This window comes from Neltuma alba, unplaced genomic scaffold (assembly GCF_004799145.2).
Source record: "Neltuma alba isolate B1F8T4 unplaced genomic scaffold, ASM479914v2 tig00011812_pilon, whole genome shotgun sequence".
Lineage (NCBI taxonomy): Eukaryota > Viridiplantae > Streptophyta > Magnoliopsida > Fabales > Fabaceae > Neltuma > Neltuma alba.
The window spans coordinates 15,382-34,416 of record NW_021636427.1 but is presented as its reverse complement, the minus strand read 5'-3'; the positions used below and the strand labels follow the sequence as shown (position 1 = coordinate 34,416).

Sequence of the window (19,035 nt, the reverse complement as noted above, 5' to 3'; positions counted from 1 at the left end):
TTTTTCTATTCTAATTACAAGGCATGTCTTCAATTTTACTTGTCACTACTTTTCCCTTGTACCTTTCATAAGGACAAAGTCGAGAACTTGTTAAATTTTTAGCCAGGGTTAATGGGTTTTAAAATCCTCTGAGTTGGGTAAAACATGTTGAAAATGAGATTACACATGTCACAATCTAAAGGTAATTGCTATTGTTAAAAACAAATGTGAATTTGCGTCATTGGATGAACAGGGCGTTGTGAACAGAGTACAGAATGATGGGTTTTCAGAGGGAGAGCATGAGGACAAGCAAAAGAGAAGACAGAGAACAGGAACACATGCCCCACCCCCAAAAAGAAAATCAAAAGCTGGCAAAAGAAAACATACCTTCATCATTCTGTTCCTTCCCACTTTCTTTCTATCCTTTACCTTCTTTCCAGGTAAGCACAACTCATTGCATCAATCCCACTTCCTATTTTCCTCTCAATTCTCACTAACACCCCAATACTAATTCATAATTCTAAAATCTCGCCACTTCTTCCATTTCACATACATTCAAATTGATTAATAAACTATAATTTTGATTTTTTTTGGTATTTAATAATGTTGCTTCGATCCTACTTTTCAAATCCAAATATATTTGTTGATTGAAATTTGCGTGCTTTGATGGTGGATGAGGAAAGGAGTAAAAGTCAATCAATGGCTTTTTCACGAATCTCTTTGCCTAAATAATTTTTTTTCCTTTGTTTCATGATTTTCAACCCTCTCTCTCTCTCTATGTATATATAAACCATAAAGTAAGCAGAAGCTTTACTCTGTGTTGCTCCACTGAATAGCCGGTTGGTCACCGGAGTTGGGCGGAGGAGAGTTGCTGCAAATGGATGAGTCATGGAGGATGCGCATGGGGTTAATGCCGGGTCTCCCTCGACGGCGGTCCATGGAGGATAGGTCGTCTTCCCGTTCTAGGCGATCCATCTTCTCCGGCGGCGGCAGCGGATGCGAATCGGAAAACTTAGACCCGGAAGACTTCGCTGACGTCTTTGGAGGTCCACCGAGAAGCCTCCTGGCACACAAATTCCCGAGGTCCAGTTCATTCTACGAGGAGATTTTCCGTCCGCCGGAATTCCTTTCTCCGGCGAGTAAAGGTGGAAGAAACCTGCCGGTCTTCAGGATCCCGACGAAGAACGAGGGATTTTACAGCGATATCTTCGGGTCGGACGATGACCGGAAATCGAGAGAAAGATCAGGATCGCACTCAAAGGCAAAGTCGAACTCATCCTCGGTACTGAGTTCGGAGGAGCTAAGCCCAGCCCGGCCAGCGATCGGCGATGACGTGGCATTGTCCGTCTTTGCTTCGAAGCTCAGGTACTGGTACTGGTCCTGTACTGCAACAAACAAACCACTCTGGCACTCTGATCATTCTGTTACTCGTTAATTGACATTTATGCCCTTTATCCATTGGTATATCTGCAGAAATACCATCAGTAAGCACTTCGGGAAACCACTAACCAGCAAGGAGGAATTTTTCCATTAAGCAATCTTAAAGGCTAAAATCTCCATTTGAACCCTAAGAAGTTTAGACATTCATTAGAGCAGCTAGCTAAAACTAGAGCTAACTGTGAAGCTGGAGATTTTATATGGAAAAAAATAACTTTTTGTTATTATCTAATGTTAAATAAACTGGTAAAATAGATTTTAGAGCCTAGGCAACAGATATGCAGGCAATTTAACTTAACAAGATAAAAGTAACTGCTTATAAACACATTTTACATAAATTGAGATAAAATTCCTCTTACTTCTTATATTTCATAAATCACGATTGAAAAGCTATTGATAAACCATTCCAAATGGGATTTAGCAGCTTTTGCCAACAAATCACTTGATGAATTAGCATTAGCAATGGAGAAAACTTGCATGCAGCTTGTAGGGAACTTCTTTAAAAGACTAGATAATGTATTACTGAGTAAAAAAATTTTCAGAACACCAAAGAAACTGCATGGAATTTGAGTATTGTGCATTAGCAAATCATTTAAGTCAAACATTTAGCTGTTTGATGCAAGTCAGGAATTTGGTCCTGAGACTGCTTCTTACTGATTTTTACAGGCCTATTAATGTCCCATGTAGATGGAACTCATTCACCACGATGCCTGAGGAACACTTGAATAAAGAAGGGAGGCCAATTTTTCCAAGTAACAGTCAACTATTTGAAGTTCAATATCAGGATCATGAGTACAAGGACAACTTCAGAAGCTCCCATTTAGGATTCTCAAAGAGAGTCTCATCCCCAGAAACCATTAGCCTTGAAACCAATTCATATCAGACTATCAAAGTATCCGTTGATGACTGGGAGCTAAATTCACCATTTTCTGCTGTCTCTTCACTTTGTCAAGAATCTGAGCTGGCAAAATCTGCAGTTCAGCATCACGTGCATCCGGAACAAATTATAGAACAGGATTTCGATGATGATGATGATGATGAAGTTATGAGCTCTTATGTCATAGAGGTAAACCCTAGCCTGAAAGAGGAAGATAGTGGATCTACAGCCATTGATGAAGCAATTGCATGGGCCAAAGAGAAGTTCCAAACGCGAAGTTCTGATGAAGATTCAAACATGAGAAATAATGGTGATGAGCGAGGCGCTGGAACAAAAGGGGATCAACCTGATGCAAGTGATTACCATGATGAAGCAACTGCAACAATTCAATCCCTGAAGGTAATTTAGCGTATTAAGCACGTAAATGAACATCATATTACAGATAAAAAACTTGCTAAGATGCAATGATAAACAAGGTCTTGAAAAAGGATCTTCGCTCATAAACTAGAACCCTGATAGTGTAGTCATTAACAAATTCTTGAACAAGATATTTAATTTGCCCTGCTTTAGATCATGCCTTTTGGATTGTTCTATAAGGCATTCTATTAAAGAGGATGAGTGCACATTATAACGCAAATAACGTGTTTCATATCAGGAAGTTGAAGAAACTTCCATCCATGGCCGAGCGAATCATTTGTTTATGGATATTCCACCTATTCCGTAAACTATTTTCCTTTTTCCTGAGTATAAAGATTTTGGATTGATTGTTCTGCTATTATAACAGAAGCCACAGGTGGAAACAGAGAAGTTGGACGGAGATATAAGATCGTGGTCATCAGGCAAGGAAACTGACATCCGGCTACTTCTTTCAACATTACATTACGTAAGACTTCCTTTTACGCTAATTTCTTCTTGTCTTTCACATTCAACTAGTTACACGTCACGTAATTTAAGGTTACAAGGGTGCCATTTTTTAGGATATGCTGCTAAGTTCTTGAATAAAAGGACGACAATTGGTCATTTTTAGTAAATGACTCGTTCATTCAAAAAAGTTTCCCTGCATCTCGTAGTCATGTGGAAGAGCTTAACAACAAACCCAAAAAGAACTGTGTATAATTTTTTTTCCATGAATTTATTCTCGCATTTGGAGGCTTGAAGGCATGCAGATCATAGATTATTGACGTGGTTTTTTGTTTTCATTTCTAGATTCTATGGCCCGAGAGCGGCTGGTGCGCTATTCCTCTCATGAACCTGATAGAAAGCTCACAGGTGAAGAAGGCTTATCAAAAAGCAAGATTATGTCTCCACCCGGACAAACTTCAGCAGCGAGGAGCAACCCAGAAACACAAGTATATAGCAGAGAAGGCTTTCTCCATTCTTCAGGTATGTAAATTTGTGTCATTTAAAGTTGACATCATTATTCTTTATCAATTTAATCCTCCATACAATATTTGTATCCTTTTAGTTCCTGAGGGTAAAATTTTGTTCCAACTACATAGCATATCTGATCTTTGGAGGTTTGTCTAGCATCTTTTTACCTTGAGAGGAGTAAAATTGGGATGAAACCATATTTTCAGAATTCCAGGTGCTCAAAGAAGACAGTATCAAATTCATAGTTATACTTATTCTTAGAGGATCAAATAGAGACTTCTGTTGACTTAATATCTTGCTACAAATCACTAAGTCGTGCCATCAAGTTTCTGATTCAATCGCTTATGAGTGAGTTTGTGTCTTGTTTGTTCATTGCAGGATGCATGGGCTGCATTCGTTTCTGAAGATGTTTCTTTTTAACTAGAGGATGACTCTTAGTTCCTGAGAATATCAAGTCGTACACGTATATGAGAAAGAAACATTTTATGATTGAAGTGTTTGTTACGCGCAGAAAATACACATAAAAAAAAATGAAGATAGAAGCTCCTTTGTACAAATAGTTGACAGGTTGATCTACTGTTTTGTTTGGTTATGATTGTATCATAAGTTGTTTGAGGCTCTTGTAAGTAATATTTTGAAAGTAGTTAAGAAGGCATTTGATTGCTTTTTCACTCTTAGTGTTTGACTTGTATATCATGACATGGAAACAAGGAATTATTAATTTATTTACTTGTATCCTTAATTTTTTTTCTTTGGACTTTTTAAACATGTTTCATTTAGATTTGAATTTTCTGAAAGCATGTTCTATTTTTACCCTTTTTTTTTCACTGCTGGTTATTCTATATGTAGATAAGCATGATTCTGTGTTTTAGAGCTTATTTGGAACCATGGTCTAGCTCCCCTACAAAACGCGGTTTTGACTGAAACAACTAATTACGTAATCCATGGATTCAAATACAGCCTTAGCATCCTAATGCATTTCGTATAGGGTTTCCTTAAAGTAAACAACAATGTGATGATGTCAATTAATCTCCGGACTATTTTGATCAAGGAGTAAAAACTAACAACAACAAAAATATCATTCTCTTTTAACATAATAAAGGCTTTTAACTGTTGTGTGATGATTTTATGAATTACTGAATGGATTAATGCGTCGCATAGAATCTAAAACATGAATTGTTTCATTCACAATTGATGTACAATAAAAATTGATATAAATTTTATATTTTATATTCAATATTGATCATCGTCTAATGTCATGTTGCTATGGCACTTGGCTTGATCACAACAAAATCTCCCACTTATACTCTGAAACCTATTGTTGAACGAAAGAGAAGCTAATAAACAATGTACATGATTACCAAAACACAACTTCATAAGACCAATTATATAGAGTACAACTTGTATTTTATCTATTTCTACCTTTAACTAATTCATGTAAATTTAAAATATTAGTTAATATTAATTGATTATCTCAAAATTACCCTCTTTTCACAAATAACTTTAATTGGTTAATAGATTTTACAGAATAACTTGTAAATAGAAATAGAGTATAATATAAAAGTGCCTATGTGTAGTCAAATGGTCAAAGTTTAAAATCAATGCTTAGGATCACAAACAACATCATGTCTAAAAATTCTCAGGAAATTTTCTTCGAACTACAAATGGATCATTAGCTGATAATCCAAAAGTGCAAAATAAGGGCTGGCAAAGATTTGACACAAATTGAGGAGACATCGATTGAGAGTCTCAATATCATGACATGGAAACAAGGAATTATTAATTTATTTACTTGTATCCTTAATTTTTTTTCTTTGGACTTTTTAAACATGTTTAACTTAGATTTGAATTTTCTGAAAGCATGTTCTATTTTTACCCTTTTTTTTTCACTGCTGGTTATTCTATATGTAGATAAGCATGATTCTGTGTTTTAGAGCTTATTTGGAACTATGTTCTAGCTCCCCTACAAAATGCGGTTTTGACTGAAACAACTAATTACGTAATCCATGGATTCAAATACAGCCTTAGCATCCTAATGCATTTCGTATAGGGTTTCCTTAAAGTAAACAACAATGTGATCATGTCAATTAATCTCCGGACTATTCTGATCAAGGAGTAAAAACTAACAACAACAAAAATATCATTCTCTTTTAACATAATAAAGGCTTTTAACTGTTGTGTGATGATTTTATGAATTACTGAATGGATTAATGCGTCGCATAGAAATCTAAAACATGAATTGTATTATTCACAATTTATGTACAATATAAATTGATATAAATTTTATATTTTATATTCAATATTGATCATCGTCTGATGTCATGTTGCTATGGCACTTAGCTTGATCACAACAAAATCTCCCAGTTACTCTCTTAAACCTATTGTTGAACGAAAGAGAAGCTAATAAACAATGCACATGATTACCAAAGCACAACTTCATAAGACCAATTTTGAGTCTGTTTGGATTAGGGGTAGAAAAAATAGCTTATTTCTAATCTAATTTTTAAAAAAGTAAGATTCGGTAAAAGTTAAATTGAATAAGGCGAATTGTATTTGGATTGTAATTTAAAAAAATTTATAAAAATGAAATTGGTAAAAGGTTGTTTAGATTATGATTGAGTAAAAAGAAATTTGTTTAAGTGAAAAAAATAGGACCCACATTTTATCTTTTTCTCTCCACTTTTCCAACTCTATAAGCTGTAATTTTTAGCTTTTGGCTTAAGCATATGATTTTGACATAAGCTTTTAATTTTTTAAGCTCTTCCAAACACACTCAAACATATTAAAAGCCAAAAACTACTTAAAAGCCACTTAAACATGACTCCAAACAGGCACTGAATAGAGTACAACTTGTATTTTATCTATTTCTACCTTTAACTAATTCATGTAAATTTAAAATATTAGTTAATGTTAATTGATTATCTCAAAATTGCCCTCTTTTCACAGAATAACTCGTAAATAGAAATAGAGTATAATATAAAAGTGCCTATGTGTAGTCAAATGGTCAAAGTTTAAGATCAATGCTTAGGATCACAAACAACATGTGGTTCATGTAATGAAGAATTCACAATCCCTTTGGGTGACCGTTCATGTCTAAAAATTCTCAGGAAATTTTCTTCGAACTACAAATGGATCATTAGCTGATAGTCCACAAGTGCAAAATAAGGGCTGGCAAAAATTTGACACAAATTGAGGAGACATTGATTGAGAGTCTCAATATCATGTGGACAGCAAGCATTCATATACATTTACAATTATAGAACATAATATATGAAGCAAGAAATTCTTTAAGAAGACACAGATTACCAAAGACAAGTAAATCAAACCACCGAGGAAGACATATATAAACATATTAACACAATTTTCATTGACACCGACCTCACTTTTCATATGCACTTACCCAACCTCTAATGATTAAAGACCAAACTATCTTTAGTAATAATACATCAGCTCTCACCATTGTCATCCAGTTTTCTGCTTTATGAGCTCCCTAAATTCATCATCAGTACTCTTAAGCATCAAAGACAAAGGCATATTGATGCCACTTTGCACAACTTCCATATGCCTAGGCTTTATCCTGTTTTCCAAGCTAAAAGCAAAATACTGAGGAAATTCCTTCAGCTCCTCCAACTTTCTGCCCATTACCTCAGCAAAATACTCAAATTTGGGCTGGAAATTATTGTCAATACTAAAGGTCAACAATGCTGGGCATCTCAACACCATATCTTTTGTTTCTTCCTTTGAAAACCCCAGATTCTCCAGAAACTTCAGTTTAGGAATGAGAGTCCTTTCTACATTAGAAACCAACAAGACAGAATCTTGATAAGCCAGGGCTGACATATTCTTGAACCCTAGCCTCTGAAGGTAGAACAAAGCTGGCTTGAGCTGGTCTTTGACACTTGAAGTGAGCAACCTTGGGCATTTGTTAATGACCTTCCTAAAGCTATGATCTGGGACTTTAAGGTCCAGAGAGAGGAAATCAAAAACTGGGCTAAGCTCAGATTTGATGCTGGAGGTGAGAATCTTAGGGCACATACCCAGAATCTTGGGTAAGTCATTCTGTTGGATGCCTTTGGAATGAAGGAAGGAGATGATGGAATGGATGGATTCCATGGTTGCAGTTCTGAGATCAGGGTTTACTGAAAGTGCCTTGCCGGAATCAACACCCATTATTTCAAGGCAGAGAATTTTTTCTTTGAATTCAAGGGAGAGTCTGGTGTGTGTTGGAGTATAGAGTGGGTGCTTTTGGAGGAGGCTTTTGGGTTTGGGACCCAACTGGGTGTTTGGTTGCAGGGAATTTGGAGACAACGGTTTGTGAGAAGAGAAGCTGCAGAGGGAAGAGTGAAGAGCGGTGGCTCCGGCGGGAGCCATGGCGGAGACAGAGACTGGAGAAAGGGGGTGTGAACGCGCATGTGTATGTGTATCTTCGGCTCATACATGTTATCGTCGAGATGTTGCACTATTGTGGGATGACACGTGGGGGATTTTCTTGAATTTGATTGGTTGAAAATGGATTTCATAGATTGTCATTTTGATGGAATCGGTGTTCCATTGTTCCCATTCCTTGTCATATTTTTTCTGGCCAACGCCTTGTCATATTTTTCCATATAAAAACATATTTGATGTCTCGAATTTAATAAAAATAAAAATAAAAATAAAAATTTTAAAAGATATTTAAAAACTAAGAAATATTTTTCAATTTTAAGAATTTATCATAAGTTGGCAAAAAGAAAAGAACTTATAATAAATATTTAGAATTAAATGACATTTCTTTTTTTTTAAATGTAGTAAATTACTAAAATTTGATAATAAAACTTAATCTTTAAAACTAATTGTATATTTCAATATTATTTAATATATGTTTATTTAATTTGAATCCTTAGGTAGAAAGTTAAGAATCTCAACGGTTTAATTGTAAACTAAAAGGCAAAATAATGTTTTTTTCGTAAGACAAATAATAATTAAGAATCTCATAAGAAAATTAACATAAAATAAAAGCCTCTCAGTTATACAAGTTGAAGTTATAAATTTTAAAATTTCTATTGTATACAGGTTCTTCTCAGTCGTAGGACGCCCAAAAATTTTCATGTAATTCCTCGTTTTTAATTTCTCAGTTCAAAAAATCACTTATTAATCACCCATTCGCCACAGTACTTCTAAGCGGCGTACCAGCTTTCATTTTTAGGCAAGATGCCCACATTCACGTCACGTCCATCAGTCAACATGGTTTCTTTCCTTTGTCTTTTTTTTTTTTTTTTTAGTTTGCTTTTCCCTTAATTAAAAAAGGACTGCAAGTAAAATGTAAATAAACTATGAAAGCATAATTGGATTCAGCAACAGCAACGCATCGAAGAGGAATGGCTGAATTAATCTCAATTAATAATCATGGAAACTAAGACTACACTGAGAAAGTAAACAATGAAAACTGGCTCTATTATTTCAGTACCTTTTTAGCTTGGTCAATAACATTCAAGTGCTTTAGAAAAATTCCTATCCCTTGCAAATGGTTCAACAACTCAGCATGATACAATCCATATATATCTTTCAAAGAATCAAAGCCTAAAAGCTATATGACATTAAAGAAACCATGATTTATTAAACATTTCCCACATTAAAATCTCATACTTTGAATGTGCAGAAATTCGCATGCCATTGTGTCATAAGACCCAATGTCTCTCATAATTTACAGTTCATTGCTCACAAGTCTTGACTATAATAACACATGCCTTTGAAGCAGGTAGATATTGCTTAATAAAATCCAATCAGCCTTGTCCATCATTGGCCCAACAGATTAACACAAGAATTATCCAAGTTCCGCTGGACCATTATAACTCATATAACATCTGCATGAATAATGGGAATAAAAAGAGAATATCAGCAAGACATCACCACAGCTTCATCAAACAGCAACTAGTGAAACTTTAATGTTTATACAATAAGTTGGTAAAGATAATAAATTCCATTACAAGTTTGCAGCCTAAATCGCACAAAACTTGTATAAAGGTTATTAGATTTTTCTTTTTTGGCTAGAAAAGTTTCTTACAAGTTAAAAAAAAAGAAGAAATCCTCTTTTTATCCGAGAACTGAGAACTTAGTTACAAACACCACTTAAACTGCCCCTAAGATTTGTCAGGCAAAGATAACAATGGGCAAATGACTAATTAGATATGACATAATCAACTTACAAGCAAATGGAAACACCAATAACGGACTGAGATCTCAAAGTTGCCCGTGACTTCTGCTCATGGAAGGGTGTCGAAGGAGCTTTTGACCAGGAACTTGCTGATCATCCTGTATGAAGGAATTCACGCACATGGCATTACACGGACACAAATTATTACAGTAAAACGGATCATAAAGAAAAAGGAATTCTATTTTGAAGGGAGGGGTGATAAACAGAAAGCAATTGAAGCGAGTAGTCAAACACACCTTGTACAAAGAAGCAGCAGACTCAGATGGTACCGTCTGAATTGCATTAAGCCCCAGGGACCGGAAAGCATCCAAAGCATCTAATGTCAGTTGCCAGCCACAAAGTGCAATGGCGTCAGCGCCGGCGCTTGGATTAGAGCTATCAAACCCAGCAGCAGCAACATTTCCGTTCACCCAAGGGCAATATTGGTTGTGATAGACAATAGGATCAAACTCTGGAGCTTCCTCATAGTTGCTTTCTCCTTTTGGAGGGCCTAAATAATTGAACAATGTAAGTTGCTGTGGTCCCAACACACTCAGGAATTAATGAATAAAGTTCAGAAGGACTTTAGAATGGAATTAGAATAAAGGGATACAACCACATTCGTAGTGTGTTAGTATGGTAGTATACATATGAGGAACCTTTGAAACTGAGACTAGTCATATGCAGCCAAAAGATTAAAGGACAGAAGCACAACTACACCAACCGAGGGAACCTCTCAATAATGGACTCAACTCTCAAGTCAGAGAAAGAACTATTCCTTCCCAACGGCAAGTTACAGAATAGAGAGTAAGACGTTATTTTCCTTCAATCCTTCTTTTCAATACAAGGCAACCAACTTAGTGCTAATAGGGTGGATGGCATCTTGGCACTACTAATTACATACCGATAATAAGGGTGTAGATCTGCAATTTTCTAAACATTTGACAGATAACTAAAAGGTGATTTATTCTGTTTTCCAATCCCTTGAATTTAATTGGGCTGTGTTTGTGCAGAGAGAGAGAGAGAGAGAGAGAGAGAGAGCAGACTTTGAAAAGCCTTGATATCAATGGACTCGTGTTATTTATAGAGAAAACTTCGTATATCTTGAGGAACAACCAATTTGCAACTAAGAAGACAAACTAATTCTATATTCTAACACTTCATATAAATAAAAATTTTAGAATAGGGAGATAGCAAAAGGCTTCAACAATTATTCCCTGACTCGTTATCAATTTGGACCTACTTAAAAATGTTGGTGATAGCTACTCAGACCAAATATCCACATCCTACTTTTTTTCTCCCAATGAAAGGTGGAGAATGGAATAAAGCAAAAGGACAGAGAAGGGAGAAAAATGAGCTTCAGGACACCATTTCAAGATTCAAAAGATACATGCATTTGAGACGTGAAAGTGATCATGGGGAGATGAAACATTTTCAAAATCCTTAAGAAAGAACTTACCTATCTCATTGGCATTAGCAAAATCTGACTCAAGGTGAGTACAATTGTTGGTGAATGACGATTTGCCATCCTTCACAATCTCTTCCTTAGTGTGTCCAAAACCAGAATTCACAATAACATTGCAAGAACGGGATGGATGACTACTGTTTGCAGGAGGGATATTGCAATCTTGACTAATTTTTTCACCACTTTCAACAGACTCAGCCTTTGTGGTACAACCAATTTTTGATCCGCTGTCTGTCCTGGCTGCTGAGTGAGACAACATCTCCTGATTATCACCATTGGGATCTTCCCTGTTCATATCAGGGACAATCTCATCCATTAAACCAGGATCTGGAGTAGATTCACCAGTTTGGCCCTGGTTTTCACCATCTTCTACTCTAGGTTCCACGTCACCAACAACACTGTCTGTTCTATGTACAGATATATCTGCTCCATGAATTTCAGCTTCATGACTAGCACAAATTCCAACACTCCCTCCACTAACACCAAAACTAATTCCATCTCGAGCCTGAACAGTTTCTGCATTGAAAATTTCTTCCCCATTATTTGTACTACTTACACCCATTTCACCTGGGGCAACTTCAGTAGCTGTTTGCAAACAAATGCTCTGCTGAACTTGATTGCTGTTATTCAGTTCTGATGTCTCGTTCATGTCCACATTACTAGAGGAGGGAAAATGAGCATCATCAAAGTCTCCTGGGTAGTTCTCAACACTTTCCATAGAGTCATCATCTACGTCATGACATACTATATCCATTGCAATGACAGATGATGCACAGGTTGAATCCCTAGCTGATTGGATTCCCATAAGGCGGTCATTCTCTTGATGCAACGAAGAAACCCGATTGCCTTCAGTGTAAGCATCAAAACCCACTGAATGGCTAGGACCAGCCCCAGATGAATCTCTTTGGTGAGAACAATCAAAAACATCAGTGTCACGAGCACGTTTTGAAGGACCAGCTGAATATTGTCTACAGTCAGTAACCTCATCACCATCACAATCAATGACTGTTCCTTCAACGCTATCAGCCTGCTGCTGCAACCCAAGGAATGGCCTATCATCTGAGCTTCCACCCTTTTCAAGAGTCCTCTTACGAGAGCTTGGACCTCGTGATTCATATGAAGCTGCACGATCACCAATCTCACTCCCTGAAGGTTGACCAATCATTAAATCCCTTCCCATATCTACATCATGACTTTTTTCAGATGTTGCTATCCTTCCCAATGAAGCACATGGCAAACCCCCTGCCATAGAAAGAGTCAAGTCTACGTCTGTATTAGTAAAAAATTTCCCTTCATTGGTTGTTGTCACTTCATCACGGTCTTCAGTTTGATCTTTCTCTGTATCATCAGCTGCAACCCAACCATTTATCCCACTTGCTGCACTCACTCCACGGGTCAATCCCATTTTCTTGCTAGTTTCGGGAATATCTATGCTGTTAGGAGCAAAACGAGAAGGGCGAGGGACAGTCAAAAAATCCATAACTCTAATTGTAGCTCCACATAAGCTACAATCAAGCAAAGGTGACCTAGGTTCAGGTCTAGACTCCTTTCGAGACACCTTAGTCTTTCTGGAGTCCGGTTTAGCAGAAGCAGAAACTGCTTTTGGTCCAGAATCCTGAGTAAGATGGAGCTGAGTCTGGCCCGGGCCAAACGAATGTTCATTTCTTGTAGACTGAGCTGAGTGTTCTTCACAATCCTGAACGTTTAAAAGCCATCTTGGTTCCCACCCACAAAGGCTTATAAGCTTCTGTGCCTGTCAAAAGGAAGATATGCAAGAAGAAAATAACAATATATATATAACAAAGTTAACTGCCAACTACAAGGACAGAATTTATAGAAATTCTTACGCGAGAAAATAGGCAGTATGCCTCATCTCGAGAGTTTTCAAGTTCTGATACAATCTCTGGTTTGATTTCTACTTCTGCCAGCATAAAATTCTGAGACTGTGACTGTGACTGTGACAGAAAGCGATCAATCTGTGGGCCTCGAGAAGCATGCATTAACTCAATTGCAGAGAGTGCAACAACAGGTAAATGCTGAAACTGCACAAGCCCATCACATCTGTCTTTGTACCCACCAATTAATGCAGACTGAGGAGTTGGAGGGAACTGCACCAAGCTTTCTGGACAGCTATTACCTCTCCATGAGCAATTAGCTGTATGGCCTGAGTCCAGCTGCCCGGCAAAGGACTCACGGGCGTTTTGAGCTTCAACCATTAAAAAAAAGTTAACAAACACGGAAGAATACAATCAGCAATAACAAAAGATAAGTTTCTTTTCCACATTATCAGATAAAGTTAGTTTGGAAAACTAGTTAGGAAGCATTAAAGCTGTCGATTCTTTAAATTGAAAGTTGAAACTGCCCCGTGCTTTGGGAACCTTGGAACAAGTGCCATGATATATTAATCTGACTATTATTTATAAAAGCTACTATATTTGATGACTAACCTAAAACTATGAAATCTGATATTTGATGGGACAAATAGTACCCAGCATTAATCTCAAATAGAGATTATACCAAAATATAGCAATATATTTATGGGAAAATTGCATCAAGGTCCCACCCAAGAGAATTAAATATAAAAAGATCTCTTGAAATCATCAAATTAATTTGAAGTCCCAAGGACGTCATTGTAAAAGATTCAACTTGTTCAATTACTAAATCCCCTCATTTTTTCTTTTAAAGTATGTATTAATAATTGAAAAGGTAGTCGTTAACAAATTCAAGTGCAACAATTAACAACTATCACGGCAGGTATCAACAACACATTCTCTCAACGCATCACAAAAATGTAATGCATGGGGTGTTAATTCCTGCAGCGATAGTTATTAATTATTGCATCTTAAGTTGTTAATGATTATCCCTTTAGTTGACAATGCATACTTAAAATAAATAAAAAAATGAAGGCAATTTAGTAATTGAACTAGTAAATTTCTTGCAATGAGATCCTTTGGAACTTCAAATTAATATGGTGGTTTCAAGAGACTTTTTTGTATTTAATTCTCTAGAGTGGGACCTTAATGCAATTTTCCCTATACATATATCAGCCAAATAATATAGGATATATCAAATATTGGATTACAATTCATAGGATACAAATTATGCATCACGAGTTATATTGGACTTTTGACAAAAGGAGGCCCATAAAGGCAGCTGTAAAGATATTATTAGAATAATCTCTCACTAATGTAAATAATATAATCTGTATCATTAGTATGGGATCAGATATTATTCCATCATTATGAACCATTAATACTAGGTTCATCTTCATACTATATTCGTTCATTTATCAGCAGCACTGCCGCCACTGTTAAGCATACACATTACACAAGCCTGATTACAAGTATATTTATATTCGTTCATTTACTGGTTAACAAAAGACAGAAATTAAATTAAAGAAACGCTCATTTTAACCATGGAGAAGTTCATCCTGATCCTATAACTTCTCAAAAAACTCTCTGCATCATAATTGACTTCAGATATTCCTTATATAAATTAAGGGGCGCCTGAATCAAATTGAACCTTCATTAACATCCATGGTCCACCTAAAGGTAATGAATATTATTTGCAATCCTTGCCCTGGTTATTCTCACACACCTCACCTAAGAAACAATAAACTTTCAAAAGCAAATGGAAGTAAATTGACATATTTAAATTGCAATTACTAACCTTCCTCTGATGTCCAAGATGATGATGATGCAAAACTCAGGCATGCACCACATGACTCACATGCAATTTTGTCAACACCAACATTCATCCAACCTTTTTGAGCACAAGCCAGTGAGCTGATGATCTGGAAGAAATTAAGGCATTGGCCAAGCAAAAAGCCCAAATCAAAATGCAAGTCCAAACCATGGTGATGAATATAATCAAAGAGATCAGGCTATAGCTTATGGATGGGGAAAATGTGAAACAATACTAGAAAGAATGACAAATTCACAAGAGAAAGCCCCCTAAATAAATAGGCACCATCATGGATACCAAGTATACAACAGTAGCACACAAACTATGCGAGAGCTCTATGAGCCAAAATTTTGACTGGATCAAGCATTTCAAACTGTCTTTTTTTTTTTTCAAAAGAAGAATTCATTTAAAGAAACCGCAGAAAAAGGAGGCAGGAAATCTTGCTAGAAAAAGAAAATGAAGTAACAGTATATCAGTTTGAATGAGTTTTCCAGATCCTTCACAAATTTACAAGAGAAATCGCCCAAAATAAATAATGTATCAGTGCCCTCATGGATACCAAGTATACAAGAGTAGCCCACAAACCATGAGAGAGTAAGAACTATCATTTTTATGATATGCAACCACCACAGGGCATATATCACAAACATAGAAAGCAGAAATGCATCATAAAGACCAGTGCGTGAGAAGAATTAATGGTGCATTGCCTGATAGCAAACATTCTAGTTAATATTTCTGTAGAAAGAAAAAAGTTGCTTTGATATTTAAGTTGGCTTCATAACTTTTTCCCAAAAAAAAAAAAACATAAAATGGGAAATTTTCTTGCACCATTTGAGCAATGAATTAATTTTCTTCTTTCTGTTCCCACTTCCTCTCTCAAAGCCAAGACATTAAATGAGTCATTTCAAGGGCTAGTAATCACTAGCCAAAAGAAATCAAGAGACCAAAGCGAGACAGATAATCAGATCAAAGGATGGGAAGAAAAAGCAAGATCACTATTCTCAGTTAAAAAAAAAAAGTTGAAAAACCGTGACAAATAACAGTGATTTGGATTGTACAACACTATAGGCTTGGTGTATTAACATAGCAAGCAGATTGCATTTTGCATGAGGACTAACAAATAATTGAATGTTATAAAGGAAACACAATGAATTGAAGACGCAAAACGCATCAATTATCAGAGACCAACCAATCAAAATGTGGTAAAAATGAGGGATACCTAAATATCCATTATAATTGTGACAATAATATACTTATTCTTGGAAAACCATGTCAAGTTCAAACCTTAGGCTTCCCAAGCCAGTTTAATGGATTAAACGTTGCCAGACGCCTTAATAAATCCCCCCTTTCCCAGGGCCTACATGAAGGTCTTGACGACCCAAAAGTAGAACCCCCAGCACTTGTGCTCAAGGAAGTCCATGGTGGTTGCGAACCAACACAAGAAAGAGAAGCTGCTTTGGAGCCTTGCCCATGACTTGATCCATCTAAACTGCCAACATTTACTGGAACAGCTGGTGAGGATGCCGCAGCAGAACTGATAAAATGTATGTATGATTAGTCTTTCCAGGAATTACAATAAAAAAAGTAAATGATAGCTAGGCATGATAATCAAATACTCTTACGAGATACTAACATTTAATGCCACCAACCACACATCCCACATACAAAAGTCATTCTGACTTAAAAGCAAGCTTTGGTAGGAGTTCAAATCCACAAAAATTTAAGAAACTTATTGCTTAAAGGCCCGCTTAGAATGGCTTATAAACAGCTTTTCAATCTTGATTTATGAAATACAAGTAAGTATGTGAAAAGAGTTTTGTCTTAGAGCGCGCTTATATGTTATTTAAGTGATGCCAAACAGGGCCTAAATAAAATTACAGCTCACATATAACTATTTTGCATTTTCATTCCATAAAGTCCCATACAGCTTCACGTCTGATTTTCTACATGACCTATCATTCTATATGAAAATGAATTCACCAGAATATATTATATTTTTTAATATTTAACTGCTTAAGAAAGTCATGTTTCACTTTTGAAACATTATATATAGAAGATTACCAAAAAAGGGATTAAAAATGAACCTACAGTATATAAGCATGCAAACATTGGGGGAAATGGCCCTACGAACAGTCTTATAATAGCTTTCCAATCAGGCAACCATCAATCTTCCTAATGACATGAACCACATCAAAAAAGAGGAATTTCGTATGGTGATGAGGTAAAAATGGAGGCCTTCATTTTACACTCCAGACGCTGGATGTTAAGACATTCAATACGGGGTCACCCATATGAAGTTTGAGTAAACCAGGGAATGTCGAGCTATCAAGAAAGTTTAAGTTTCATTTGTTTTGCTTCCAACAATTGGAATCAGAAAAGATAACTCAGTCAGTGGCTAAAACCGAACATTTATATCAAGTGCAAGCAAAAATTTCATGAGCAACGAATAAGCGACAAACGAAGACCCAATCCAGCAGGGTAATTTAGAACCTGCCACACTATCCAGGACTACCGTCCAACAGTATGCATGATGCCTACATTCAAGGTGAGAGTTGGCTCCAAAAATTTCATTTAAACAGTTAAACAACTTCTCTGACCAAGTCCAAACGTCCAGACAAATGGCTAAAAGCCAATAACACAAACAGCAAGCGATGCTTTTCCATTAGATCCAGTTTTCCATCAGCAGAAGCAACCACAGTACCATTGGACCAACAAAAGAGACTCATACCACATACAGCAACCATCAAATTAGCTTTTTACAATCCAATTCAAGTTTAAATCTTAGAAATTTAGCCAAACCAAGCTAATTGAAAATCCCAAAGGCAAAACAGAAAAATCTCAAAACTGGAATGTAGATTGAAACCCTAATAAGAGAGCATTACAATATTTTGCTTGCACAATTACGTGAACCTGAGGAATAGAGAGAGAGAGAGGCAGAGAGAAGGGGGGGTAGTAGGTACCTAGCTGTGGGATCAACGGTGCCCCCGGAGCTGATTACTTCTTCTCTCATCTCTCTCGCTTTCTCTATTTTCGAAGCAATGGAATTCTGCGTACGCGGGATGCGAGCTTCGTTATATAGGCGAGTGTCAGCGCGTGCCTCCGAGAATGAGAGGTTTGCTGATGACATGGAAGCAATGTCCATTTGAATTTGGACATTCGGATCCTTTTGGGTAAGGTTAACTGATTAAACGTTAAAGTATTTTCTCAGTATTTTGTGTTTATTCAAAAATGCTTTTATGTGCATCAAACATTTTAAAAAATTGCTGAAAATACTTTAATATGCTTAATACATAATTATTTGATGGACTTTTTGAAAAATTAATAGTGATGTTAAAATTCATCCTGAAAAAAAAAACTTTAAAGACAACAATTATATTTGAAAATGTTTAATATAAGAGCTAAATAACTAATTTGAGGATATTAAAAATAATAGTTAAGTTAGTTATTTGTTACTATCGTGTGTGTTGATTTTCACAAACTATCTTCTTTAATCATGTACATTAAAAATTTTTGGTGAGTGATCAATAAGAATATTTTAAGAAAAATAAAAGACAAAACAAAATAAATTAAGATTTTATATTTAAAATCGAACCTAACTTTCAACAAACCCTAATGTTCTACAAGAGACAGTTGAGGATGCTGAATATACCTCATCCCCATAATAATTCATATTACTTCAATTCAATAAAAACAACTACAAAATCAAGAAGAAAATAAATCAATTGATTAACAAAACAATATAACTAATAAAATAATAGCACTATTGTTATTTTTTTAAAAATATAGCATGTTGATTTATTGATGATGATTTATATACAAAATATTTAATGTCTTTATTGTATAGTAAATATGAAAATTGTAGAACATTTCAACTATCATATAATACTTATATAATTTTGTCAAGAAATTACATAATTTTCTGTAATTTGATTATAAAATCCGAAAAAAAATCAATCTTATTTGTAAATTAAAACTTAGTAAATTATTTTATGATTAGTTCCAATTTTTAAAATACCTACTAATCCTTATCACAACTTAGATCAAAATTAC

The 19,035-nt window shown here is 35.7% G+C and overlaps 3 protein-coding genes across 7 annotated transcripts; 1 reads left to right on the top strand and 2 right to left on the bottom strand.

The window, feature by feature from the left end:
- The first annotated feature begins 843 nt into the window (after positions 1-843).
- On the top strand, positions 844-4,413 carry LOC114718089 (uncharacterized). Of its 2 annotated transcripts, none has more exons than XM_028903331.1 (5): positions 844-1,344; positions 2,104-2,692; positions 3,078-3,176; positions 3,500-3,676; positions 4,043-4,413. In XM_028903331.1, exons 1-5 carry the CDS (start codon positions 857-859, stop codon positions 4,082-4,084), a joined length of 1,395 nt encoding a protein of 464 aa, XP_028759164.1. In that variant the 5' UTR covers positions 844-856; the 3' UTR covers positions 4,085-4,413. The 2 variants fall into 2 exon arrangements, with proteins under 2 accessions (XP_028759164.1, XP_028759163.1); XM_028903330.1 differs by having other exon boundaries at positions 2,083-2,692.
- A 2,429-nt stretch (positions 4,414-6,842) lies between these two features.
- Positions 6,843-8,071, bottom strand: LOC114718119 (transcription termination factor MTEF1, chloroplastic). The gene has a single exon (XM_028903382.1). The coding sequence runs from the start codon at positions 8,033-8,035 to the stop codon at positions 7,127-7,129; it is 909 nt and encodes a 302-aa protein (XP_028759215.1). The 5' UTR covers positions 8,036-8,071; the 3' UTR covers positions 6,843-7,126.
- A 1,005-nt stretch (positions 8,072-9,076) lies between these two features.
- On the bottom strand, positions 9,077-18,033 carry LOC114718116 (uncharacterized). Of its 4 annotated transcripts, none has more exons than XM_028903375.1 (8): positions 17,946-18,033; positions 16,270-16,519; positions 14,971-15,094; positions 13,149-13,507; positions 11,296-13,054; positions 10,094-10,347; positions 9,850-9,955; positions 9,077-9,507 (listed from the first exon to the last, which is right to left on the bottom strand). In XM_028903375.1, the coding sequence occupies exons 1-7, from the start codon at positions 17,993-17,995 to the stop codon at positions 9,884-9,886; spliced, it is 2,868 nt and encodes a 955-aa protein (XP_028759208.1). In that variant the 5' UTR covers positions 17,996-18,033; the 3' UTR covers positions 9,077-9,507; positions 9,850-9,883. The 4 variants fall into 4 exon arrangements, with proteins under 4 accessions (XP_028759208.1, XP_028759209.1, XP_028759210.1 ...); XM_028903376.1 differs by having other exon boundaries at positions 9,866-9,955; XM_028903377.1 differs by having other exon boundaries at positions 16,270-16,474.
- Between the last annotated feature and the right edge of the window lie 1,002 nt (positions 18,034-19,035).

Coding starts and splice junctions, on each gene's coding strand:
- LOC114718089 (XM_028903330.1), top strand. CDS start 857: ATGGATGAGTCATGGAGGATGCGCATGGGGTTAATGCCGGGTCTCCCT. Junction 1,345..2,082: donor GTCTTTGCTTCGAAGCTCAG/GTACTGGTACTG, acceptor TGATTTTTACAG/GCCTATTAATGTCCCATGTA. Junction 3,677..4,042: donor AGGCTTTCTCCATTCTTCAG/GTATGTAAATTT, acceptor TGTTCATTGCAG/GATGCATGGGCTGCATTCGT.
- LOC114718119 (XM_028903382.1), bottom strand. CDS start 8,035: ATGGCTCCCGCCGGAGCCACCGCTCTTCACTCTTCCCTCTGCAGCTTC.
- LOC114718116 (XM_028903375.1), bottom strand. CDS start 17,995: ATGAGAGAAGAAGTAATCAGCTCCGGGGGCACCGTTGATCCCACAGCT. Junction 13,508..14,970: donor ATCTTGGACATCAGAGGAAG/GTTAGTAATTGC, acceptor TAATGGTTGAAG/CTCAAAACGCCCGTGAGTCC. Junction 9,956..10,093: donor CTGCTGCTTCTTTGTACAAG/GTGTGTTTGACT, acceptor TCCTTCATACAG/GATGATCAGCAAGTTCCTGG.